Here is a 26,598-nt window from a genome sequence, read left to right on the forward strand (position 1 = left end):
GCCCCCAATTCTTGTCTTTAATTAGATAGGAGAAAAAAAAGTTGCCTCTTAATTGGTTGACTCCTAGAGGATTCCATCTGTTGGTACACCTCTGACCCGTACAGAGGTAGTAGTCACAACATCTGAGGTTTTCCCAAAGGGCATGAAATTCCACCCAACCACTTTGGGTTGAGACAGAAATTGTTACTCTTTTAATGCTGCAGCTGTCCAGATTACAGGGCGTTAGAATCACACGTTAGACTATCAATGTTTTTCCTGACTCCACTCAATTTCTGTTCTCCAGTCAAATATTCTTAGCAGACTTTCCATTTCCCATGGAGGGAGGGAAAATTGGCCAAGAATTATTTCCCAGATTACTCTATTATGCTTCTTGTGTGTAATTCAGTGCAACAATGGTATCCAGCCAACAATACCAGCATCGCACGAATGAATTTATTTTAAAAATGTACAAATTAGGCTACTAATTTAATACAAATGTTTTGTTTTATTTATTCATGGGATGTGGGCATCACTGGCAAGGCCAGTTTTGTAATTGCTCTTCTATAATTATCCTGAAAATGACGTTGCGTCAACCTTACGAACCACTGCAGTCCATGTGGTGAAGATGCACTCACAATGGAGTGAGATAGAGAATCCTCGGAATCTGACCCAGTGACGATGAAGAGATGGTACTACTATTCCCAAATCCAGATGGAATGTTGTTTGGAAAGGATGTGGAGCTTGTGCTTTTCCGTCTGCTGCCTTTGTTCTGGGTTGGGCGGTGCTGTGTGGAAGCAGCCTTGGCAAGTTGCTTCAATGAATCTTGTTGATGGTCCACAATGTGTCAGTGATGAAGGGGGTGAATGCTTAGGGTGTGACGCAGGGGATTGTTTTGTCCTGGATGTTGTCAAACTTCTTCAGTGTTGTTGGAGATGTGCAGGTTATGCCACTACACCTCTCACATTTGCAGTGTAGATGGTGGAAAGCTTTCATGGAATCAGAAGGTGAGTCATTCACCACTGAATACCCTTTAGACCTGCTCTTGGTCGGAACAGCATTAATGTAACAGTTATGTTCTTGACCGCCCCCCCCCCCAACTTGATGGTGGGACTGTCAGCAACAGTAATGACATTGAATGTCAATGGTAGTTGGAAAATTGATAGATGCTCATCATTGCCCACCACTTTCTGCCCGTGTCTGTGTGGGTTCCCTCAGATGCTCCGGTTTCCTCCCACAGATGTGCCAGTTAAGTGGGGTTAGAGTGGTTGAGTGGGCCTAGGTAAGGTGCTCTTTCAGAGGGTTGGTGCAGAATCAATGGGCCGAATGGCCTCCTTTTGCACTACAAGGATTGTGTGATTCTCTGACTTGTGTGGTGCAAATGTTACTTGCCGTTCATCAACCCAAGCCTGAATACTGTCCACATTTTGCTGCATGCAGGCACAAGCTGCTTCATTATCTGGGTGAACTATGAATGGAACTGAACATCATACAATGGGCAAGGTCATCAATGAAACAGCTGAGATGGTTAGGTCTAGGACACTGACCGAGGAACTGCAATGTCTTGGAAGTTATGGCAACAACAGTCATCTACCTTTGTGGGAGGCATGACTCCAGCCAGTAGGGTTTATCCTCCAATTCTTATTTACTTCAATTTTACTGGGCTGCTTGTTCTCATTCTCCGAAATGCTGCAGTCACCCTCCATTTTCCATCTTTGTACCAAGGCTGTAGTGAGGTCTGGAGTCAAGTTGGCCTGGTAGAGTCCAAGCCAAGCTTCAGTGAACAAGTTACTTACTGGTGTTTAAGTGCTACTTGATAGCATGGCCAATGAGAGTTTCCATCACTTTTTTGATGATTGAGATTTGGCTCATGGTGCAGTAATTGGCAGGATTGAGTTTGTGCTTTTTGTTAACAGGAGATACCTGGGAAATATTCCACATTGTCAGGTTGATGCCTGTGTTGCAGCTATACTGAAACCGCTTGGCTTGAGGCACTATTACTTCTGGAGCACAGATCTTCAGCACGAGAGCTAGCATATTATCAGGGCCCAGACTTTGCTGTATTCAGTGTGAAAGACTGGCTTTTGTGAGGAAGCTCAGAAATTAGGAATCTACTGCACAGGGAATAAATAGGTCACACACAAGCAATGTGTTCTTTAGGATGTGCACATGCATGCTGTATGTCACCCTTAAAAGGACAGTGCAGTGCACACAGCAAAGAGAATTTAGAAAGAACATCGCAGAAGAGGCAGCTGAGATGGATCATCCACTTTGCACTTCTGACAGAAGTAGGTATTTTGCTTTTTCTTTTGCACTCACATTCTAGGCTCCACCATCCCAGGAAATGAATTTTCATGGAGCTCCCCCTCCCATGGTCATTCAAAATTGGATAAAGCAGGAGTACAGCATTTATGATCAGATCTGTTGGTGTCGGGATCACTTCACTGGCTACAGAGCTGATTCTGCTGAACAACATTAGTCAGGTGGTCATCCTGTGCTGTTGCATTAATATGTTAGAGTTGATGGTATTGACAAGTGTGTGGGATATGCAAGGTCATGAGGTTACAGATTGTGATGAATACAATTCTTCTGCTACTGCTGGCCCAAAGCGTCTCATAGATATCTAGCTTTGAACTGCTATATCTATTCTGAATCTATTCCATTTAGCATGATGGTAGTGCCACACAACACAAGGGAGGGCATCTGCAGTGTTAAGGTGAGACTTCAAGGTTGGTGGTCACTCCTGTCCTAGGCAGATGCATCTGTGATGGGCAGATTAGTAAACACGAGGACAAATAAGTTTGTTTATTTTTTAACCCTACTGCTGGTTCTCCCATCACCTGTGACATGCCCAACCTGGCAGTTATCTCCATTTGGACTCAGTTGGCAGTGGTGCTACCATTCTGGTTATGGAAATAGTTATCCACCCAGACTACATCATGTGCTATACTACCCTTGGTGCCTCTTCCAAGAGGTCTTCAGAATAGAGTAGTACTGATTGGCCAGCTGAGGGAGAGTGGCCAGTGATCATCAGCACTCAGTTTTGTTGCCCAAATTTGATCTAATGCCATGGAACTTTATGGATCCTAGTGTTGAGGATTCCAGGATCACTTTTTCCTGACAATATACCACAGGGTGGGTCTGTCCTGCCAGTGGCACAAGGCATACCCAAAGATGGTGATGGAGAAGCCTGGAATGTGGGCTGATAGGTACGATTTTGAGAGAATGCCTTTGTCAATCTATGGTTGGACGAGTGAGACAGTTCCAATTTTGACATAAGTTGTCAAAAATTTGGGAAGAGGCTTCTGCGGAGACTACTGGACTGGACGGAGTGCACCCTTGTTGCGTTTGTGTCTAACGTCAAGCTCAATGCAGAGTGGTCTGTTTCATTTTACTCTTATTGTAATTTTTTATACTAGTTTGATACAACTGTGTGACAATTTTAGACAGTAGTTTAATGTCAACCACATTGTTGTGGGCCTGAAGTAACATATGGACCAGACCTGACCAGGAGAGCAGGTTTCCATTCCTCAAGGAAATTAGTGAATTAGTTGAGTTTTATCATGATAACTTCATACTCACTATTGGTGATGATAGCGTTTTCATCCCAATTTATTTATTAACTAAATTCAAATCCACCAACTGCCACAGTTAGATTTGAACTCGCATATGCCAGATTATTAATTTTGGTCTCTCGATTGTGAGAACACTAACAATCACTGTGCTTAAAAAGACCTGTCTTTATCCTCTTTCCAGTAATGGAGATCAAACTCATCAATCCTGGTAAGTATAAATTTACTTCACAGCCCATGCTGGATTGGAATGCTTTGTAATCCATTTAGTACAATTGAAAAGCAGAATACCGTGAATGCAGGAAATGTGAAATAAAAACATAAAATGCTGAAAATAGAAAATACTCAGCAAGTCAGGCAACGTCTGTGAAGGGAGAAAGGACATTTCATCAGGACTGAGAAAAGTTAGAGGTGTACTAGGATTTGAGCAAGGCTCGAGTGGGCAAGGACAAAAGGAAGGTATGTAATAGGATGGAAGACAGCTGAGATTGAAAGAGAGATCAATCGTCCAGGGCCAAAGGGAATGGTGAAGGGGCAAGAAGTGAAACAAAGAAAGTAAGGATGTGCTCCTGTCTGAAAGCAAAAATCCTAAACACAAATAAAACAAAACAAGGGGAGAGAGTGCCTAATAAAAAGGTGGGGTGCTGTTCCTCAAGCTTACGTTGGGCTTCGCTGGAACAGCACAGCAGGCCAAGGACATGGATGTCAGCATGAGAACAAAATGGGGAAATAAAATGACAGGCCACTGGAAGCTTGTGCTGGACAGAGGTGTTCTGTAAAGTGGTCAGCTGATCTGCATTTGGTCTCCCCATTAAAGAGGAAACTTCATTGTGAGCAATTAATACAGTAAACTAAATCAATGTAAATCACAGCTTCACCTGGAATGTTTGGGGTGTTGGATGGTGAGGAGAGAGGGTGTTAAAGGGAAGGTATTACATCTCTTGTGTTTGTATGGAAAGATGCCATGGGGAGGCTCAGGGCATTGGAGGTGATGGAGGAGTGGACCAAAATACCACAGATGAATGCTGAAAGGGACGGGGAAGTTGTGTTTGGTGGTGCCATCACATAGGTGGTTGCTGAAATGAGTGAAAATTTGCTGTATTTTAAAGCTGATGGGATGAAAGAGGAAGACAAGTGGAACTCTTATCGTGATTCTGGAGGATGGAAAGGGGTATGAGCGGATGTGCAGGAAATGTGGCAGACATAGTCAAGGGCCCTGTCAATCACGGTGGGTTGAGGAACAAGCCGACATCTCAGAAAGCTCTTTCAGTTAATAACTGGGAAAATAAGTTCATAGTCTCCCTCAAGATTATTGTAGTACCAATAATTTATACAAAAATTAATTGTTTAGGACATGTACACAAGGCTTTGCTTCAGAAGATATCTAGAAAATATGGACAGGCATGGGCATTTGTTACAAAAATAAAGATGGGTATCTAAATTCACAATATTCCAGCCATTTTCTTCAATAAATTGAAAATTATAAGTTAGCGAGAAAAGAAATGTAAAACTCTATCCAAGTTATCTGCATCTCCATCTGCAACATTTATTACCCAATACTTGGCAAGACGTTACAAAATAGCAAAGAAATTTCATAATCCATTCATGGGAGGAAGTGAATATTAATCACTGGGAAGCTTTACGGACAACATTTCTAACACAAAATGGAAAATTCTGGAAAGGAACATGTCAGACAGCAAGCATTTTAAGAGAATAAAAGTTAGAAATTTTGGTGGAACTATTCATTATATTGCACCAATGAAGGGTTTCTTCCCAAAGAGAAGAACTTTTTCTTTTCAGATGCTAATGGAGCTGCTGTGCATTTCCACATTTTCCTATTCACATTTTGAGGTTAATCTAGGTCTTTGAAACAGTAACAGTCGATAAATATCTGTGATTAAACTGTTAAGTGATGTAAAACTGTGTCACTCTGAATTGACTATCTCTACATGAGAGAAATTGACATTTAATTCTGCAAATCAAGAATTTCAAGCACCTATTCCAAAATACACAGATTGCAGCAAGTATCGGAAGTATTAAAATCTCAAAAACAGTCAACAAAGGTTGTCCTTGAGGCACAACATGTTTTCTGTGGAAACAAAATGCCCATAAATGTATTTTCAATGGATAAAATCACATTAAGCAAGTTATTACTCACTTTGTAAACTTTAATACAGAAGTTCCAGGAGCAATGAATCCAGTATGGACTTGGATCTGGAATATTTGTGTGTTTGTTAACTAAAGTAGATAAGGGAAAAAAAATCTCAAGTTCTAATAAGAGAAGAGGCAAAGCTCAAGTTATAGTATGAACAGAACAAGAATTCCAGTTCTCAATGGATACAATTTATTGCACTGAACACGATAAGTACCAACAACCAGTTTCAACCAAGTTGTCAAATTCATAGACATGCTAGGTTTTGAAATTGTGCAGATTGCAGTGTCGGATTGGAGATCTTGAAATCACAGAATTTTACAAAAAATTATTTTCTTCGGTCTGCAGTCAGTAACTTGCAAGTTTATGTGGCTACAAAACAGATTATGCAAAACAGTTTTAACAAGTAAATGAAAGAAAGAGTCATCATGGAAAAATAAGTGATCGGTAAACAGATCCAGGATGAGAAGGATGACTGGAAACAAAATCACAACAGAAATGCACTATATTTGGCAGATAGGTTACGTTGAGGTGACCAACTTTAAGGAATGGACAAAGTGGATCCAAGCAAATTGTTCACTGGGGTGAAGGGTTCAAATAACAAAATGAACATTAATTGTTTTTAAAGACAAGGACCATGGAAAACACCTTCACCCAACAGAATTTTGTAATACATTTTTCAGGAAGGCTGTTGAAGTGGACAGTATAAATCAGTTCAAAAGGTTATCAGAATGATTTGCTGGAGAGAAAGAGATTGAAACATGGAATGAGGTAGGGAAGCTTGTTGTACCCAATAGCCTTTCTCGCCATTTTATTTTTATATTTTTAATGTCTTGATCCCCAGTAATTCTTCACTTCTACCTTCTTATTTTCCGGTTAATTTCCTCTGTCGTTGATCTAATCTTCAGTCCCTTGTGATGAAGGGACACATATTTAAACATGTTTGTGCCTCACTGGTTTAGCTATCCATGACCAACCTTGGTTATACTACATCAAGCCTAATTGGGCCTCACTTTCCACTCAAAACGGCCTACTTGGAATGATCCTCGAGTGTGAAGATAACCCTCAGCTTGGCTTCTCCACTATCTATTGTCTTCCGCCCTCCGCTGCAACAAGTATGAGAAACTGATGGATTTCTTATCATTTAGATGGAGAACATTTGTTCGGTGTCAGCCATGACACAGTTGGTAGCACTCTCGCCTCTGAATCAATGTTCTGGGTTCAAGTCCCACTCAGGACTTGGGGGCAGTACGGTGGCGCAGTGGGTTAGCCCTGCAGCCTCACGGCGCCGAGGTCCCAGGTTCAATCCCGGCCCTGGGTCACTGTCCGTGTGGAGTTTGTACATTCTCCCCGTGTTTGCGTGGGTTTCGCCCTCACAACCCAAAGATGTGCAGGCAAGGTGGATTGTCCACGCTGAACTGCCCCTTAATTGGAAGAAATGAATGGGGTACTCTAAATGTTTTTTTTATAAAGTCCCTCTCAGGACTTGAGCACAGAAATAAAGACTGACACTGTGCAGTTCTAAGGATGTGTAATCGTGTTTCCTGATTTTCCACGCCACCTCGCCAGTGACATCACAAGGTTCACACCCACAAAGGTTCAAGAAACTAATTTTAATGGTTTTGCATGCACGTTAAAATAATTAGTCAACCAGCCCCCACATGACGACCCCCGCCCACCCCCCCCCCCCACCCCCCCCCCCACCCCCCCCCCCGCCTCACTTAGGGTTATCACAGACTTTGAAAATCACAATTCAGTTGAGGGGATCCCCCAGGGGTGCTAACGTAAGTATAGCCTCCGGGGGAGAGGGACATGCCCAAACAGTGCCCTGGCACTGCCCCATGGCACAGGTTAACACTGTCAGACTGGCGGTGACAGCCTGTGCATTCTGGACAGCCCCAGATGTGGGTCGGTGGGGCTGATGCCCATGAGGGGGGAAAAAAAGAGTACCCCCATGGCTCCGGTAGTTGGGGATGGCCGCCCTGATGCCAGTAAGGGGGGGGGGGGGGGGTTGTGGTGGTGAGAGGGCATCGGCAAGTGCCTGCGGAGGAGCGGGGGGGGGGGGGGGGGGGAATACAAGAGGTGGTGAGGGGGGACGCCCGATGCCTTCAAAGGGTGGTGAGTCACTCAATACCTGCCAGGGGGGTGATCCCAATATTGGCATTATTGTGGGGAGGGCAAGGGGTCCTGTCGCTTCTGCTGTGGGGGGCTCTGTCGCTTCTTCTGTGTTAGGGGAGGGGGGTACCCACCTCAATGCTTGTGAGGGGGGGGGTCCTATCATTTATATGGGAGTGGGGGGCTTCGCGGGGGCTGGGAGCACTTCAGTTTCTGTGCTGATGGCACTCCGATCTCTGTAGAGTCAGCCTTCCTGCCTCTATCAGGTCACGCCCGACCAGAGTGACACTGCAAACCACAGAACCTCTTTTTCTTTTTACTCAGAAAGGCTCAAGATCCTGAGAGAATACTGGTCTGTGCAGCTGGAGAGCTGCATGCCGGTTTTCTATCTGAGCCTGGCATTTTGAAAAACAAATGGGAAAATTCCACACCAGGGGCGTCATTCTCCGACCCCCCGCCGGGTCGGAGAATGGCCGTTGGCCGCCGTGAATCCCGCCCCCTCCCCCACCAAAGTCTCCGGTACCGGAGATTGGGCGGGGGCGGGAATCGGGCCGCGCCGGTTGGGGGGACCCCCCCGCTCAATTCTCCGGCCCGGATGGGCCGAAGTCCCGCCCAGAAAGTGCCTGTCCCGCCGGCGTAAATTAAACCTGGTATTTACCGGCGGGACCAGGCGGCGTGGGCGGGCTCCGGGGTCCTGGGGGGGCGCGGAGTGATCTGACCCTGAGGGGTGCCCCCACGGTGGCCTGGCCCGCGATCGGGGCCCACCGATCCGCGGGCGGGCCTGTGCCGTGGGGGACTCTTTCCCTTCAGCCTTCGCCACGGCCTCCACCATGGCGGAGGCGGAAGTGACTCTCCCCACTGCGCATGCGCGGGAAACTTTCAGCGGCCGCTGACTCTCCCGCGCATGCGCCGGGAAACTGTCAGCGGCCGCTGACGCTCCCGCGCATGCGTCGCATTTCCGCGCCAGCTGGCAGGGCAACAGACGCCATTTCCGCCAGCTGGCGGGGCGGAAATCCCTCCGGCGTCGGCCTAGCCCCTCAATGTTGGGCTCGGCCCCCAAAGATGCGGAGCATTCCGCACCTTTGGGCCGGCGCGATGCCCGTCTGATTGGCGCTGTTTTTGGCGCCAGTCAGCGGACATCGCGCCGTTGGGGGAAAATTTCGCCCCATATTTCTTACAATAAAACAATGATTACATTTCGAAAGTTCTTCATTGGCTGCAAGTGCAGTAAGACGGCTGGTGGTTGTGAAAGTTGTAATATTAATTCAGGCCTTTCTCCTTCCTTTTTTGTTCCGCTACTTCTTTTCAACTCCCTACACATGACCCAAACCAAACTTCCTCCAGTCTCCTCCCCATAATCTCAGGTTTGATCTAGCCACACCCGAGTCAACATCTTTCTAGCTTTTCTCCTGTTTATTCCGCTGCCACTTTCAAATACATCTTGCCCAGAAGCTCTATGCCCTACTCCTTTGATCCCATTATCACCAAATTGCTAACAACCCAGCTTCCCTTTCTGATCATGTTAACTGATATTTCAAATCGTTCCTTTTATTTTGGTACTGTCCCCGGCCAATAGAGATTATGGAATACCTGAGAAGTTCGATCCTTCAAAACTTGGGAATAGAGAAAACATGAGGTTCTCTATCATTCCAGTGACAGCAAAGTCTCTTGTGCATTCCAGAGCAATTCTAGTTCACTTTATGAGAGGCTTCAGCTTCAATTGCTGAAAAATCTGCACAGGTTTGTGCTTTCCTACGTCTTGTGAAGTTTATAAAATTCACATAGCGCCATCTAATTAATAGTATTGGAGTTAATATGTGAAACAACATGGACCAACCTTTGCTTGAAGTCTTCCGCCAATTGTCGATCGCATATGAAATGCAGCAACAACGACATCACCATGGGCACTAACACCCAAAGAAGCAAATATTTTCCCCTCCTGGATTCGGTGTTCTCTTTGGGATTTAAGAAATTTTAAAATTGTGAACTCTAACTTTTAAAGAAAGAAATTAAGTCTTATTTGGCCTTATTTTGTACACAGCTTCACGAGGAGGATGGAGAAAAACAGACCGATCGACAACAAAATGCAATCTATACATCGAAGACATCACAAATATGAGGTGCAGCATTAGAAATAGTTGCATAGTAGTTTTGAGAGTGCTAAATATTTGAATGTAATGACCAGGACCATAACCAAACATTAGACTGTTCTCCCTTCTCTATTCAATCTCCTAATAAATCATCCCAAAATCATCTATTTGTAATATTTTTCAATTAGATGGTCAATAACTGCTGGCCAAGCCAATGATGCCCCCATCCTGTGAATCAGTTTAAAAAAAAATAGTGCATGCCCATTATGTTAATGTTGTAGGTCACTCAAAACAAAACAAAAATCACAACTATAATTTTGAACTACAGTATTTGTTCCCTTTCAATCTCAAACATTTCTTTTATACTCATTTCATTGTCTCTGAACATAGCTCAAAGATTAACCAAATATATCAGTTATGTTATAAAATATAATGTACTACTGAAGTTAAATGTATGAAAATACTTAAGAATCAAGCCTAAAGTCTCATCTGCATTCTACTTCAAACATTTCTTATCGACATAGCTGTCAAGCCCAGGGATAAATGTTGTGCCTTTGTACAGTGAAGCAAATCAGTACGCTTTTTACTTCATTTTATTTCTTTACTCAAAATACAATTACTTGCTCATTGTACAACAATCCAGCATTTGGATAGTGATGTGATACAATGAACCACACATAGAATTTTGACACAAGTTGGGGTTGTCATAATATCCACTCATGTATATAATGAGATGCAGACAGGCAGTGATTGACACACAGGATGACCAGTAAGCACACAACACAGTGCAGCCAATCACCAGACAGGACACGACCACTATAAAGCCAGAAGGCACTAGGTTTCCCGCGCTCTCGGGACCCAGCCACTGAGACAGAGTCCACGAGCTAGCAAGTGCAAACACCATGTGATAGCTAGTAAGTCTGGTCAGGCTACTACAAGGTCTCCAGTCAGTTCAGTATAGTGTCGACCCACAGCTGATATATGTACATCAGTTCTATCGTTGAATAAAACAGTATTGGATCTTCTCCAGTGTTAGATGTCTGTTTCTAGCTTCCCTGCATCGAGTGCAGTCCACATCGAACCTACCTGCCAAATCAATCAGGGGTTGGGTCTACAAAATGATTAATTTACCATCGAATTCCCCCTCACTCCTGAAGGTGGTAACTCATACTAGTACAAGCTAATACTGGACTTGACACTATATTGATAAGAAATGTTTTGAAGTAGAACTTAGATGATTCTTAAGTCTTTCCATACATCTAACTTTAGTACAAAATATAGTATATTTTGTTATATAATTAGTGTTAAATATAATTGAAATATTTGATTATTTTCAGAATACCAGAGGCCATCAGACTCCAGGGCTGTTCTCAGAGTGTAAGGTGGCTAATGTAGCCTATTATTAAAGGAGGAATAAGGCAGAACCAGGTAACCCTAGTCCCATTAGGTTTGGTATCAAAGGTAGGGAAAATACTCAAGGAAATCATTAGGGATGCATTGATGTCCACATGGACAGAGAATGCTACAGTAAGGACAACTGACAAAGCCTCCAGAAAGAAGGCTGTGCCTTGCCAATCTGAATTTTTTTTTTTCCAAAAAGGCGTTTAATGTTTGAGGGAAATTCTGTATTCATTGTCCAACTGGACTTTCAGGCCTTTGATTTTGTACTAAACGTAGACTTTTGCACAGCACTGAATCATGTGGAATTAGTGGCAATCTGCTGCAATGGATTGACATTTGGCTGGATGTCAGTAAGTAGACAATTGTTTTGCTGAGTTTAAATCTGCTGGCAGACCAATTATTGTTAGGAACTTTTATGTTTACTATTTCAATCAATTAACTGCATGTAAATGTTCAGGGAATGATCTGCTAGTTTGTGGACTATACCAAAAAACTCTTAAGAGTTAGAAAGCCATCAGTTGTTTGATATTACAGAATAGTCTTAGGGGTATTGGCCTGTGTTTGGAAAATAATGCTTAACTTAGTAGAGTGTGCATGGGTTAATCAAATGCTAAATATGCATACACCCCAAAGGCAAAGAATTAAAACCAGTGGTGGAAGGAAGTGTGTTACGATCTTCATGTGTTTAGAGAGAAATTTAAACTTGCAGCTAGCAGCTGAAACCCGTACCGGCCTCTCTGAACAGGCACCGGAATGTGGCGAGTAGGGGCTTTTCACAATAACTTCATTGAAGCCTACTTGTGACAATAAGCGATTATTATTATGAAAGTATGACATGTGAAGATTCCATGTTTTGAAAAAACTTTTACTGTAACAATGACGAAGGACAAAGCATTATTAAACATTGAATATTGTGGATGAAAGATATTTTGTCAAAGGTTTATATCTTGTACTCATCAAGACAATCACAAGTATATCGATGTCAGGGGAAACACCAACCTCACTTCCAAAGTTAAACTTCTGAAAGTTTCCAAGAAAGACCCAGTAGATTTAAGACATATCAGGTGAGGTCAGCTGAGTGGAACGTGTAACCTGTCACACATGGGAAGTCATGAACCATACCGGAATCCTAGATGATCACATATGCGGGAGGTACTCCCAGCTGCAGAAGTTTCAGCTCTGGATTTCGGAGCTTGAGCAGCAGCTGAAGACACTGGTGGATCCATAAGGCTGAGAGTTATGTGGATAGCACATTTAAAGAGGTGGTCACACTGCAGCTCAATGGACTGGGGGAAAGACGGGTGACATCCAAGCAAAACAGATAGGTGGTGCAGAAGTCCCCTGGGGTCCTGCTCTCAAATCAGTTTTCTGTTTTGGAAGCTGAAGAGAACATTGGCTCCTCAAGGGAGTGCAGTTAGAGCCAAGATTTTGACAGCACAAGTGGCCTGACTGTACAGGAGGGGTGGAAGGAGCAGTGATAGCGGATTGATTAGTTAGGGGAACAGAGAGGCATTTCTACAGCCACAGACATGACTCCAGGATGGTGTCTTGCCTCCCTGGGTCAGGGATGTCATTGAATGGTTGCAGGACATCCTAAAGGGGGAAAGTCAGAGCTTGTGGTACACATTGGTACCAACTATATTGGTGGAAAGAAGGATGAGGTCTTGCATCAAGTAGACTGGGAACAGCTTCTTGTGGGAAAAGCTACAGTAGTGCAGTGCAGGATGTTCATAAAGGAAATGGGGAGAATACAGGCCTAACATATTCCCTTCAGCGTGAAATGTAAGAGCAACAAACCCAAAGAACCCTGGATGTCAAGGAATATTCAGGACTGGATAAGAAAGAAGAGACTTTTAACATGTACAAAGGGTGCAAATCAGCGGCGGCCTTAGTGCAATGTAGTAAGTGAAGCGGGGGAATGTAAGAAAGCAATTAGGAGAGCAAATAGGCAGATAAGATTAGGGAGAATCCCAAGATTTTAGCGAGAATCCCAAGGGTTTAGATATTTCAGTAAGCTCAGGCAAGGTGGTAAAAGAGAGGGAGGGTGGCATTGTTAGTCAAGGACAGTATTACGGTGGCAGAAAGGACGTTTGATGAGGACTCGTCTACTGAGGTAGTATGGGCTGAGGTTAAAAACAGGAAAGGAGAGGTCACCCTGTTAGGGGTTTTCTATAGGCCTCCGAAAAGTTCCAGAGATGTAGAGGAAAGGATTGCAAAGATGATTCTGGATAGGAGCGAAAGCAACAGGGTAATTGTTATGGGGGACTTTAACTTTCCAAATATTGACTGGAAACGCTATAGTTCAAGTATTTTAGATGGGTCTGTTTTTGTCCAATGTGTGCAGGAGGGTTTCCTGACACAGTATGTAGATAGGCCAACGAGAGGCGAGGCCATATTGGATTTGGTACTGGGTAATGAACCAGGACAGGTGATAGATTTGGAGGTAGGTGAGCACTTTGGTGATAGTGATCACAATTCGATTACGTTTACTTTAGTGATGGAAAGGGATAGGTATATACCGCAGGGCAAGAGTTATATCTGGGGGAAAGGCAATTATGATGCGATGAGGCAAGACTTAGGATGCATCGGATGGAGAGGAAAACTACAGGGGATGGGCACAATGGAAATGTGGAGCTTGTTCAAGGAACAGCTACTGCGTGTCCTTGATAAGTATGTACCTGTCAGGCAGGGAGGAAGAAGTGGTCGAGCAAGGGAACCGTGGTTTACTAAAGCAGTCGAAACACTTGTCAAGAGCGAGAAGGAGGCTTATGTAAAGATGAGACATGAAGGTTCAGTTAGGGCACTCGAGAGTTACAAGTTAGCTAGGAAGGACCTAAAGAGAGAGCTAAGAAGAGCCAGGAGGGGACATGAGAAGTCTTTGGCAGGTAGGATCAAGGATAACCCTAAAGCTTTCTATAGATATGTCAGGAATAAAAGAACGACTAGGGTAAGAGTAGGGCCAGTCAAGGACAGTAGTGGGAAGTTGTGCTTGGAGTCCGAGGAGATAGGAGAGGTGCTAAATGAATATTTTTCGTCAGTATTCACACAGAAAAAAGACAATGTTGTCGAGGAGAATACTGAGATTCAGGCTACGAGACTAGAAGGGCTTGAAGTTCATAAGGAGGAGGTGTTAGCAATTCTGGAAAGTGTGAAAATAGATAAGTCCACTGGGCCGGATGGGATTTATCCTAGGATACTCTGGGAAGCTAGGGAGGAGATTGCTGAGCCTTTGGCTTTGATCTTTAAGTCATCTTTGTCTACAGGAATAGTGCCAGAAGACTGGAGGATAGCAAATGTTGTCCCCTTGTTCAAGAAGGGGAGTAGAGACAACCCCGGTAACTATAGACCAGTGAGCTTTACTTCTGTTGTGGGCAGAATCTTGGAAAGGTTTATAAGAGATAGGGTGTATAATCATCTGGAAAGGAATAATTTGATTAGAGATAGTCAACACGGTTTTGTGAAGGGTAGGTCGTGCCTCACAAACCTTGTTGAGTTCTTTGAGAAGGTGACCAAACAGGTGGATGAGGGTAAAGCAGTTGATATGGTGTATATGGATTTCAGTAAAGTGTTTGATAAGGTTCCCCACGGTAGGCTACTGCAGAGAATACAGAGGCATGGGATTCAGGGAGATTTAGCAGTTTGGTCAGAAATTGGCGAGCTGGAAGAAGACAAAGGGTGGTGGTTGATGGGAAATGTTCAGACTGGAGTCCAGTTACTAGTGGAGTACCACAAGGACCTGTTTTGGGGCCACTGCTGTTTGTCATTTTTATAAATGACCTGGAGGAGGGCATAGAAGGATGGGTGAGTAAATTTGCAGATGACACTTAAGTCAGTGGAGTTGTGGACAGTGCGGAAGGATGTTACAAGTTACAGAGGGACATAGATAAGCTGCAGCGCTGGGCTGAGAGGTGGCAAATGGAGTTTAATGCAGAAAAGTGTGAGGCGATTCATTTTGGAAGGAACAACAGGAAGACAGAGTACTGGGCTAATGGCAAGATTTTTGGCAGTGTGGATGAGCAGAGAGATCTCGGTGTCCATGTACATAGATCCCTGAAAGTTGCCACCCAGGTTGAGAGGGTTGTTAAGAAGGCGTACGGTGTGTTAGCTTTTATTGGTGGAGGGATTAAGTTTCGGAGTCATGAGGTCATGTTGCAGCTGTACAAAACTCTGGTGCGGCCGCATTTGGAGTATTGCGTGCAATTCTGGTCGCCGCATTATAGGAAGGATGTGGAAGCATTGGAAAGGGTGCATAGTAGATTTACTAGAATGTTGCCTGGTATGGAGGGAAGATCTTATGAGGAAAGGCTGAGGGACTTGAGGCTGTTTTCGTTAGAGAGAAGGTTAAGAGGTGACTTAATTGTGGCATACAAGATGATCAGAGGATTGGATAGGGTGGACAGTGAGAGCCTTTTTCCTCGGATGGTGGTGTCTAGCATGAGGGGACATAGCTTTAAATTGAGGGGAGATAGATATAGGACAGATGCCAGAGGTAGGTTCTTTACTCAGAGAGTAGTAAGGGCGTGGAATGCCCTTCCTGCAACAGTAGTGGACTCACCAACACTAAGGGCATTCAAATGGTCATTGGATAGACATATGGACGATAAGGGAATAGTGTAGATGGGCTTTAGAGTGGTTTCACAGGTCGGCACAACATCGAGGGCCGAAGGGCCTGTACTGCGCTGTAATGTTCTATGTTCTAAGATACTCTATAAATATATTAAGATGAAGAGGGTAACTAGGGAAAGAATAGGCCCCATTAGGGACCAAGGGCAATCTGTGTGGAGCCAGAGGACATTGGTAGGGTGTTAGAACGAGTACTTCACATCTGTCATCACTCAGGTGAAGGAGGGTATAGGCACAGAATTCAGGGAGAGGAACTGTGAGGTTCTAGAACACAGGGAGTGGGGTATTGGAAGTTCTGGCGGTCTTAGAAGTGGACAAATCTCCAGGTCAGGCTGGATGAGTTGTATCCCAGGCTGCTGTGGGAGGCAAGGGAGGAAATTACAGGTTCTCTGATTCAACTTTTTAATTCCTCTCTAGCCACAGGGGAAGTACCAGAGGACTGGGGAACAGCTAACGTGGTTCTTCTTTTCAAGAAGGGTGGTAGACATAAACCAGGGAATTACAGACCACTGAGTCACACATCAGTGGTAGGAAAGCTATTGGAGAAAATTCTGAAGAATTAATCAAGAATAGTCAGCATGGCTCTGTCAAGAGGGAGGTCGTGCCTAATAAATTTCATTTAATATTTTGAAGAGGTGATTGGGTGCGTAAATGAGGGTCACACAGTTGATGTCGTTTATATGGATTTTAGCAAAGCCTTTGATAAAATCCCAGGTGAGAGGCTTATAAAGAAGGATAAAGATCCAGGGTAGCTTGGCAAGTTGGATCCAAAACTGGCTTAGTGGTAGGAGACAGAGTGTAGAGGTATGGTGGTAGAAGGCTGTTTGTTTGACTGGAGGTCGGTCCTCACTAGAGGAAGGATGTGATTGCACTGGAGAGAATGCAGAGAAGATTTGCCAGGATGTTGCCTGGGCTGGAGCATATAAGCTATGAAGGGTGGATGGGATCCTTTTCTTTAAAGCAGAGAAGGCTGAGGGGAGACCTGATTGAGGTGTACATGATTAAGAGGGATATGAACCAGCTGTTCCCCTTAGTTGAATGGTCAAACACGAGGGTGCATAATCTTAGGGTGAGGGGAAGGGGGTTGATAGGGCATTTGAGGAAAATAATTTTCACCCAGAGGGTGGTGGCAGTCTGGAATACACTACCTGGGTAGGGTAGTAGAGGTGGGAAACCAGACAACCATTAAAAAGTACATGGATGTGGATGAGCATTTGAAATATCAAATCATTCAAGGCTATGGCCAAGTGCTGACAAGTTGGACTAGTGTAGATTGTGTAGTTTTGTTGGTGCAGACTCGATAGGCCACAGGACCTCTTCTATACTGTATGCCTCTATGATACTTCCACTGTTAGCAACGGACAAAGTACAGACTGTACCCAGTCAACCTGAGTATGCAAATCTCAAAACAGTGTCCAACATCAGATGTGAAATTTGTTAAATAATCCTCAGTGTGCTAAACATTAAGCTGACAACAAATTTAAGAATGTCAGTCAGTCAGGCTCAGAGTGTGGCGTACGTGTCTCTACTGGAAACACCATATATTAATACACAGGACCCTGTTCCTGGCAGACAGAAAGAACATGTACACATTGTGCCCATTTTTGCCAAACAAAAGAACTGCTAGCTTTCACTGGTTCATTTCCACAGGGGATTCTCTAAAGGCAAATGCCCAATACTATAAAGTTGTAGCCAATGCAAAATGATTTGAGGATGTATTCATAGAAGAAATCAACTATTAAAAAATCCGGTTGCAGTCTTAAGTATATTGAGTGTTTGGAAAGCATGTAGAGGAGGACGGCAAGATTAATTCCCAGTTTAAAAAGCCTTAATAACTCATGGAGGCTCAATGAGCTAGGTCTGCACACTTTGGATCAGCAGTCATTATAGGGCGATATCAAATGAAGGAGGATCTGGATTATGCAGACCAATTATTTAAATTGAATTGGTTAAGGAGGACTGGGGTTACACATGGGCACAACCAGCTCAAGTGTTGGGCAGTTCGTTTAGTCTTACCCCAGAAGACGATGGAATAGGTTGGCAGTTAGCAAGGCAAATATTAATTTGATGCATTGCTTCAAGCAATAAACCGGTTTCTGGCTGGGTTGTGTTATGATCCCAGTTCATGTTATAACTGGATGGGATGATCCCAAATGGAAGCCTGGCTCAAAAGATTGTAACTTTTACTTTTTTGTTTATAAAGCGTGGAGGAAGAGAGTCATAGCACCGCTGATTAGTTTTAGCAGCAAGTTAAAAACTTTTATTGAACATGAAAATATTAGATAATACAATACTCCTTTACTTCCCCTTTAGTTCAACCATTACATACAGATTTTTAATAATTACATACAGATTTTAAAGCTAACATAAATCTTAAGCTACAACGGTTCCATTAACACAAAGTCCCTTGTAAGCACACAGATTGGCTGTGGTCAAAACACACACTCAATTTTGAACCCAATTTAGTGTCTGATATTTTCCTCAAAATCCACCCCAATAATTGTCACATGGAGTTTTCAAACTCTACACCCAAAAACACACTTTAAAATCTTCTCTCACAATAGTGCTTTTCCTCAGTGGTTTGTATTCCAAAATCTAGTGCAAGTTTTACCAATGTCTCTGTTAAACAGAGCTTCTGCTCTACGTTTAGCAGTGAATTCAGTTGAGGAATTACACCAACACCTTTTAAGTATTTCTTTGCCTTGACTGTTGTACAAATTGTTCACAATTGCTTTAACTCTCGATTCCAAGAATGTCGTAAATTTGATTCCCATAGTGTAGCAAAATTGCATCACTTTTGATTTACCACTGAGGTCTGTTTTCCCTCTTTAAATCTGGCTACTGCAATGTCTCTTTAACTCATAACTCCTTGAACTCTTCAAACTCCTTGAACTCTTCAAACAATACCTTGGTTTCTGTTCTCTTAGTTCCAGTCATCTTATACATTTTTTTGTCCCAATTCCCTGGTTATCTGGATTGCATCTTGTTCCTTAGAAAGCTTGGATCTTTGTAAATCCCTTGTCCGATTCAGCTTCTCCTGGCAGAGGTGAGAGCTGTTCATGCCCCAGTGTCCTGTCATCAACTGCTCTAGCTTCCAGTTAAAAAACGGAGAACAAAGGAAAGACCTTCCCCCTGGAAAGTGGCCTCTTGTTGCTAAGCAATGTCTTATTTCTATTTACTCTTCATGCCATAACCATCACTAAGCACAATAGAATCATAGTTGGATTTGAAACCAACTCCCATACATACAAACACCTTTGCCAGCATGAATTAACTATAGATTTTACCCATCCAGGCACAGAAACATTAAATTAAACACACTTTACCAAATTTCTGATGTCCACCAATAAAATCCCTTAAAACTACCTCTACTTTTCTAAAATTGCAAATCTCCTCATATAGGAAGTAGGTATCTTGTTACATAAATCCAGATCTCCTGAGCTAGTTTCAATCGTCCAAGGCTTTGGAAAGAATTTTCAATTTTTAACTCGGTCTGTAATCCTCCCAGGATTTTTGCCTTTCCCAGGGGAATGCATAGCTCTAGGTGGGATGGGGTACATATTTGGTGTCGTGTGTAAAGAATCACAAGTGTGTGGACAGGATGGTGACAAGTCTTTACGGATCTTTCATTTGTATAAGTTCAGAAGTCTACTCACCCTCTGATAGCTTGTCCAAATCATTGCTTAGAATGGGAGCGTTGGAGAATGTAACACAAGTAAGCTTGATTCTGCCCTCATCTAAAGCCTGCAGCAGAGTAATTCTTCCACCTATTCCACCGTCTTCTGGGAGAGACTAAAAGAACTGCCCAACATTTAAGTTGGTTCTGCCTTTGGGTAACTTAGCCTTGTAACCCCAGTATTAATGTATGGAGCTTCCAGTAGAGACATATATGCCACATTGCGAGCCCAACGGACGTTCTTAAAGTCATTCAACAGTGATGTCCTGCTGAGATCAACTAACTCAGCTTACAACGGAGAACAAAGCTTCGGCTTTTATGGTCTGTATGGCACACATGGCCACTGGCCAATGCATTGATCACTAACCCATTCAGAATACTACTATTTGTTGTTTCATTGCTGTATTATCAAAACATCTCTGCCGCCTTTGGGGAGCCCCTGGATTGTGACTGACCAAAATTGAGAAGGCACTGAACACAGCGAGACACTTCATCAGGAATGCACAGAAACAAATTCAAGGCATCAGTGGGAGTGCACAAATATTCAAACAACCCTTTTACACAACCCCTCAATACCACATGTGGCAGAGTCTATAGATTGGCTTGGATTTATTAAGCATCTCAGAACCCATCAAACCAGAGAGGAAGCAAGTCATCATCAATTCCATAGACTGCTCAAGAGAAGGGAATTGGACTGTGTTGCATCCCTGTGGATCCTTTACGCAGGCACCACATATCCAAGGCTGGAAATCATTGTTCACAATATTAACAAATGCATGAAAACACTCCTCTATCTACTCTTTTAGCAATGTTGCTATGCAGTTTCTTTTATATGGATTAACAATTCTGTTAAAACAATGATTACACCAACATTGCAGTCTGGTTTTTCTAAGCTCTGATATTTTTGAACAGTAGTGGTAGCAATTTTGGTAAGACTCATGTCACCTACTGATCAAATGCACACAATATTCACAAGGTCTATACAGACAATTGTCCAATTAATATCTCGTTAAAGTTAAATACCACCTACCTCATTTTATCATAATCTTGCGCAGTTGTAAAAATCTTTGTTTCACCAATAAAAACCTCAAAGAAAGGTCGGCAGCCATTCCTCTGTTTATTGAAGCATGGGACTGGGCTCACGGTGACAGTTTTAATGATGAGGGGTTTGCAATGTGGGAGCGTGGGCTTTTCAGAAACCATTTCACAGATATATCCTATATATCTGAAAAATACATAGAAACCAACAACATTTTGTACACGGTCTTTGTCAAGATGAATAACATTTATTATCTCCAAAATTAACTTTAATCAGCCTTTTCAAGCTTAAAAGATGGAGAGAGTAAATGAGGAAAATTCCCATATTAAAAGATATTTGGTCATATTTATCAGTTCAAAATGTATTTAGATCTTTAGGGAGGAGTTTCATTTCCAATCAAAGGTGATGACTCAAAAAAGAATGAAAGAGGAGGCAGATGAAATTGGGCAAAGTAGATAATTTTGCATTAGCCACTGCGTTGAAATTAGGAAATTAATGGGTGGCAGAGTGGTGCAGTGGTTAGCACTGCTATCTCACAGCGCCATGGATCCAGTTTCGATCCCGGTTCGGGTCACTGTTCGTGTGGAGTTTGCACATTCTCCCCATGTCTGCTTGGGTCTCACCCCCACAACCTAAAGATGTGCAGGTGGATTGGCCACGCTAAGGTTGCCTTTGGAAAAAAAAAGAATTGGGTGTCTAAATTTATTTTTTAAAACTAGGAAACTTAATTTAGACTGGTTATGGTACAATGCTTGTTGTAGTGCAATTTTGAGATGGACCCCAATTCTTTGTCAGTACGTTCCCTGTAGATTTATGGCACTGATCAAACAAATGTTTCTGGTCTTGCCAACTTCCCCTCTGAAATATACTTTAGTTAAATTACAGTTGCAAAGCCAGTTCCATCACATCGATAGCATTTCTTCACATTTTTTCCTCACAAAATCACTAATTTATGTTGCCAGGGAGTTCTACAGAAGCCAGTTAGTCTCCAGCACCTTGCTGGAAAAAGTTTTTTAGTTGTAATGTTATGAGACTAGTTATGTTACGTTACAAGGCTTGGACTAATGATCTGGGGACAAGTTCAAATTCCACGACAGAATTTGGCAGATTTAAATTCCGTTAAATAAATCAATATGGAGTACTACTATTAATAGCATCATAGAATTTACAGTGCAGAAGGAGGCTATTCAACCCAATGAGTCTGCACTGGCCCGTGGAAAGAGCACCCACACCTCCACCCTATCCCCGAAACCCAGTAACCCCAGCCAACCTTTTTGACACTAAAGGCAATTGAGCATGGCCAATCAACCTAACTTGCACATCTTTGGACTGTGGGGGAAACCAGAGCACCCGGAGGAATCCCACACAGACACAGGGAGAAAATGCAAACTCGCACAGAGACCCAAGCTGGGAATCGAACCTGGACCCTGGAGCTGCAAAGCAACTGTGCTAACCACTATGCTACAGTGCCTGCCTCTACCCCACCCCCCCCCTCCCCATTACTGGGAGTGGTGGCAATGTAATCTTTGGATTGTGATTTCAAACTCCATCTGGTTGAATAATATCCTCTGGGTAGGAAATCTGCCATGCTTACCCTGTCTGACATAACATAACTCAGACTCACCACAGTTTGGCCAACTCTGAAATGTTCTCTGAAATGGCTAGCAAGCCACTCAGTTGTCAAACAGTGAGCTTCCCAACATCACCTTCTCAAGGGCAACTAGGAGGATAAATATTGGCTTTTCTGGTGACCCACACGTGTAGTGAATTCATTATTTTCCTTAAAAAGACCTAGCTGGCAATTCTTCAGACAAGAGCCTGGACACCAAATATCTACGAGCTATTGGACTAGGAGCATCACAGCTAAGCCCATTCCCATCTCTACCCAAAGTTTCCACCTGTGCTTTACAGTGTTGATAGTGATAAGGGAAGTATAGCCAATTTTCTCCTCCCCTGTTACACGGAGCCAAATATTATGCTTCTACTTTCATTGAAGTAGAGTTGGTCTAAATCAGTGCTTTGGCATCTTTTATGTTTTGTCTGGCTCATCTCAACACCGGCATTTAGTCAGCAAGACAGAGAGATTAACAGAATGAACAGGTTACAAATGCAACTGTAGACAATGTAATAATGTATTTTGGGGAAAAACGGAATTGGAATATTCACTTAAGGAAAATACACCAAGGGTAAATGAACAGAACAAGCAAGGATTTCAAATACATAATTCCTTCAAAATGCAGGTCAAGTCAAAATGCCATTAGAAAAACATCATTTTGTGCTTTATAAATAGGCTAGAGAATTCAAGAATAATAAGTATTGACAAATGTATATATGTCATCGACTAGGCCATAACTAGAGCAACATGTGCAATTTTCAGTGCCCCATTACTGAAAGGCACTAATTCCATAGACAGCATTCAACAAAGATTTCGCAGAATGTTGCTGAAAGATGGACAACTAGTTATGAGGAGAGACTGGAGATATCAGGAGTAATTCTTTTGGAACAGAGAAGGCCATGAGGGGACTTAACAGAACTTAAAAAAATTACAAAGACTGTTTTGATAGTGAGCAATGTGCCATTGATAAAGGATTATCAATTTATCTTATCACTAAGCATGGATAGAGAGAGAGAGAGAGAGAGAGAGAGAGATCAAAATAAATTTCTTCTGTCAGTTGATGGAACACTTTGCAACAAGGTTGTGGTTCAAGCAGAGAGCATTGCTTCAGTAAAAATGGATAAATGCTTACAGGACCAAATGATGAAACAATAGAACCATGGGGTTAGTTTTGGTTGTTCTCAGAAAGATTCAACACAGACAAGATAGGTTCAACATTAATTGGCACCACCACCATTTCCCAACTCCCCAATGACAAGCAGGAGAAAACGGGCTTGGAGGTGCAAACCCTAGAAAAATGCAAAGCATGTCCTTAACCAAAAGCAAGTGTCCCTGGCGTTATTTTTAAGGCAGCAGGTAATATGGTGTAGAGTCTCCAATCCTGGGGATTAAACACTTCAGCAACATGTTTGAATCAGACTCCCACTGTGTAACTGGTTGCCTGATTTAATTCCCAGGGCTTGAGAAACCCAACAGCAAAGAGAGGCCGAGCTGTCATCTCCACAAGTTAAGTGCCTTTTACAGCAACTTGTTGGCCAGGGAAAGCAGGATTGCTTTGCATATGGAGCAACAAAGCCTACAGCCTAGCCTCAACCAATCATAGCCTTATTCCAATCCCATCACAAATGAATGGGGGTATATTTTGGTGTTTTAAACACTGCTGGTTATGTTTATGATTATTACAAAGCTGAACTGAAAACATAATTTCCCTCACGCCACCCCATATATAAAAATATATAAATATGGCTGATTCTCCATAGCCACCTTCCTCACAAAACTGAAGAGTAGAGGTACAATTTTAACCCACCTGTCTCGTAGCAATGGGGTAGGCTCAGGTCAAATGGCAATTCATCTGATTTTACACTCCAACATGAATTGGAAAATCAGCAGGCTGTAAAATGGACATCTAAACAAAGCCTATTTCTACAACATAGGTCAGGTTAAAATTGGGGCTGCAAGATCTTTGTTTCTCCTTCTCAAACTCTCTCATTGGTCCTCCCATGTTCCATTTAAGCCCAGGGTTCTCAGCAATGTGTACAAAGCCAAGGATGAGCATCGGAATCTGGTAGAAATGGTAGTGGGAAACTCTGGCACTGGGGGTAGAAGCTTATGACAGCAATGGAGAGGGGGTGGATGCTATGTGAAAAGATAGCACAAGGCTAGGAGACACTGAAGTGCTGACACATTGGCATGTAGTTGTGGATGAAGGCACTGGGGCTTTAGATGACTGGTGAGCAGGTTCAGGAGAAAAGTCAGTAACAGAGCCACTCATTCCATTTGAATCAGTGAACATATTTTGACCGATGGGTACAGTGGGCATTTTCTCAAAACCATGAGCAGGCGCAACTCTACTCTTAGACACTGCTTTGTACACTTCATTCCAATAGTTTGATCCCAAGGATCACATCATAAAAGATAACTTACTAGAAAAAAATGACTTGGAAAGGCTCCTTTGGAAAGAATGTACCCATCGAGACAAAGACCTCATAGAACATGCCTCAATCGCTTGCCAAATTAATTTTCTGAAGGATGGAGCACTTAAAGGATGATAATGTTCTATGGAATTTCTCTTCAACACCACAATAATCAAACAAATCGCTGTCCACTTTTGTATTATTTCATCCCAGCTGGATGTCACACTTATGATCCCAACAGTAATCATTATGTTGCAACGAGCATCAGACAGCACCAAAGTTTTGTGATATTAAAATATCAATGAAAGGTTCTAATAGTTAATCTCTGAAATTACCTACCTCCTGTGTGAAGGCCAAAGTGCAGGCCCTGGCTTTTTTGTATTAAACAACTGGATTGCTGGAACTGGGCAAGAGAAAAGATGGCAGAAGCAGAACATTCCACAGACTAAAATAGCAGAGGCAGGACAGCCATCCTAAAATAGCAAAAATAAATATTTCCAATTCACCAGAAAGTTACAAAATACAATTTACAGAATCACAAAGTGCAGTAGAGGCCCTCCCAGTCTGCACCAGCACATGAAAACATCTGACATACCTACCTAATCCTATTTACCAGCACTTCGCCCATAGCTTTGAATATTATGACATGCCAGACACTGATCCGGGTACTTTTTGAAGGATGTGAGGTAACCCACCTCTACCACCCTCCCAGACAGTGCATTCTAGAACGTCACCACCCTCTAGATAAAAAAAGTTTTTCCTCACACCCCTCCTAAACTTCCTGTCCCTCACCTTGAACTTGTCTCCCGTCGTGACTGGCCCTTCAACTATCCACCCTGTCCATGCCCTTCATAATTTTGTATACCTTGATCAGGTCGCCCCTCAGTCTTCTCTGCTCCAGTGAAAACAACCAAAGCCTATCGAATCTCCCTTCATAACTTATAATGTTCCATCCCAGGCAACATCCTGGTGAATCTCCTCTCTGGTGAATCTCCTCCGCACTCCCTCCAGTGCAATCACATCCTTCCTATAATATGGCGATCAGGACTGCACACAGTACTCGGGCTGTGGCCTCACCAAAATTCTATACAATTCAAACATGACCTGCCTGTTTTTGTAATCTATGCCTTGATTGATAAAAGCAAGTGTCCCATATGCCTTTTTCATCAACCTATTAATCTGCCCTTCGCCTTCAGAGATCCAAGGACAAATACACCGAGGTCCCTTTGTTCCTCATAGCTTCCTAGTGTAATGCCGTTCACTCAATACTTCCTTGTCAAATTACTCCAGATACTTTATTAAAGGACACAACAGCACACAATTCTGTTGATACATGCATATACTAGCAAGAGACAATGTATTTTGATTGATCAGAAACAGCCTGCATCGCCTCACACATTGCAGGATTAAATTCCATCTGCCCATTTGGCCATCCAGTCTATATCCTCATGAACTTTACAAACTAAAAAATAATTTTAAATTCCTGCCCAACAGCCCAATGCAGGCTCAGCAAGGTGGTCTTGCTAATCCTAACAGGATGAATAGGTATTCCATGTTACTTTACCGTACTTATTCCATCTTGCGTGGACAACATACATCTGATAATGCCAACTTTGTAAGAATGCTTTAATGGCAGCAATGCAATATAATACATATACTACTGGGGAGGTGCAGAGAACTATCTCAAGTGTTAACACAAGAGCAATGCCATTCGTGGCAAATAAAAATGGCTAGCATCCCAGCTTTTGTTGTTGCTTCCAGTCTGCATATTCAGCCACCCTTTTCAGACTTTTACACATCTGGCCTATAATGCATCATTCCCAACTACCAGGAAAAGACAACTAGTCATGAATGGATGAGTATGAACACGATTAGGGAATTACAGCATATTACAGAACCTTTCCACAATGCTCTACAATATTCCA

General features: G+C 42.9%; 1 protein-coding gene across 4 annotated transcripts in view; it reads right to left on the bottom strand.

The window, feature by feature from the left end:
* dnajc6 (DnaJ (Hsp40) homolog, subfamily C, member 6) overlaps positions 1-26,598 on the bottom strand; it is a 197,243-nt gene that overhangs the window by 87,776 nt on the left and 82,869 nt on the right. For all 4 annotated transcript variants that reach the window (XM_072511120.1, XM_072511121.1, XM_072511119.1 and 1 more), the window contains 4 exons: positions 25,013-25,146; positions 20,636-20,830; positions 9,653-9,770; positions 5,707-5,786 (listed from right to left, as the gene is read on the bottom strand). In XM_072511120.1, coding sequence (XP_072367221.1) covers positions 5,707-5,786; positions 9,653-9,770; positions 20,636-20,830; positions 25,013-25,146 — 527 coding nt within the window. The remainder of the gene's footprint in view (positions 1-5,706; positions 5,787-9,652; positions 9,771-20,635; positions 20,831-25,012; positions 25,147-26,598) is intronic.

Source organism: Scyliorhinus torazame, chromosome 7, assembly GCF_047496885.1.
Source record: "Scyliorhinus torazame isolate Kashiwa2021f chromosome 7, sScyTor2.1, whole genome shotgun sequence".
Classification (NCBI taxonomy): domain Eukaryota; kingdom Metazoa; phylum Chordata; class Chondrichthyes; order Carcharhiniformes; family Scyliorhinidae; genus Scyliorhinus; species Scyliorhinus torazame.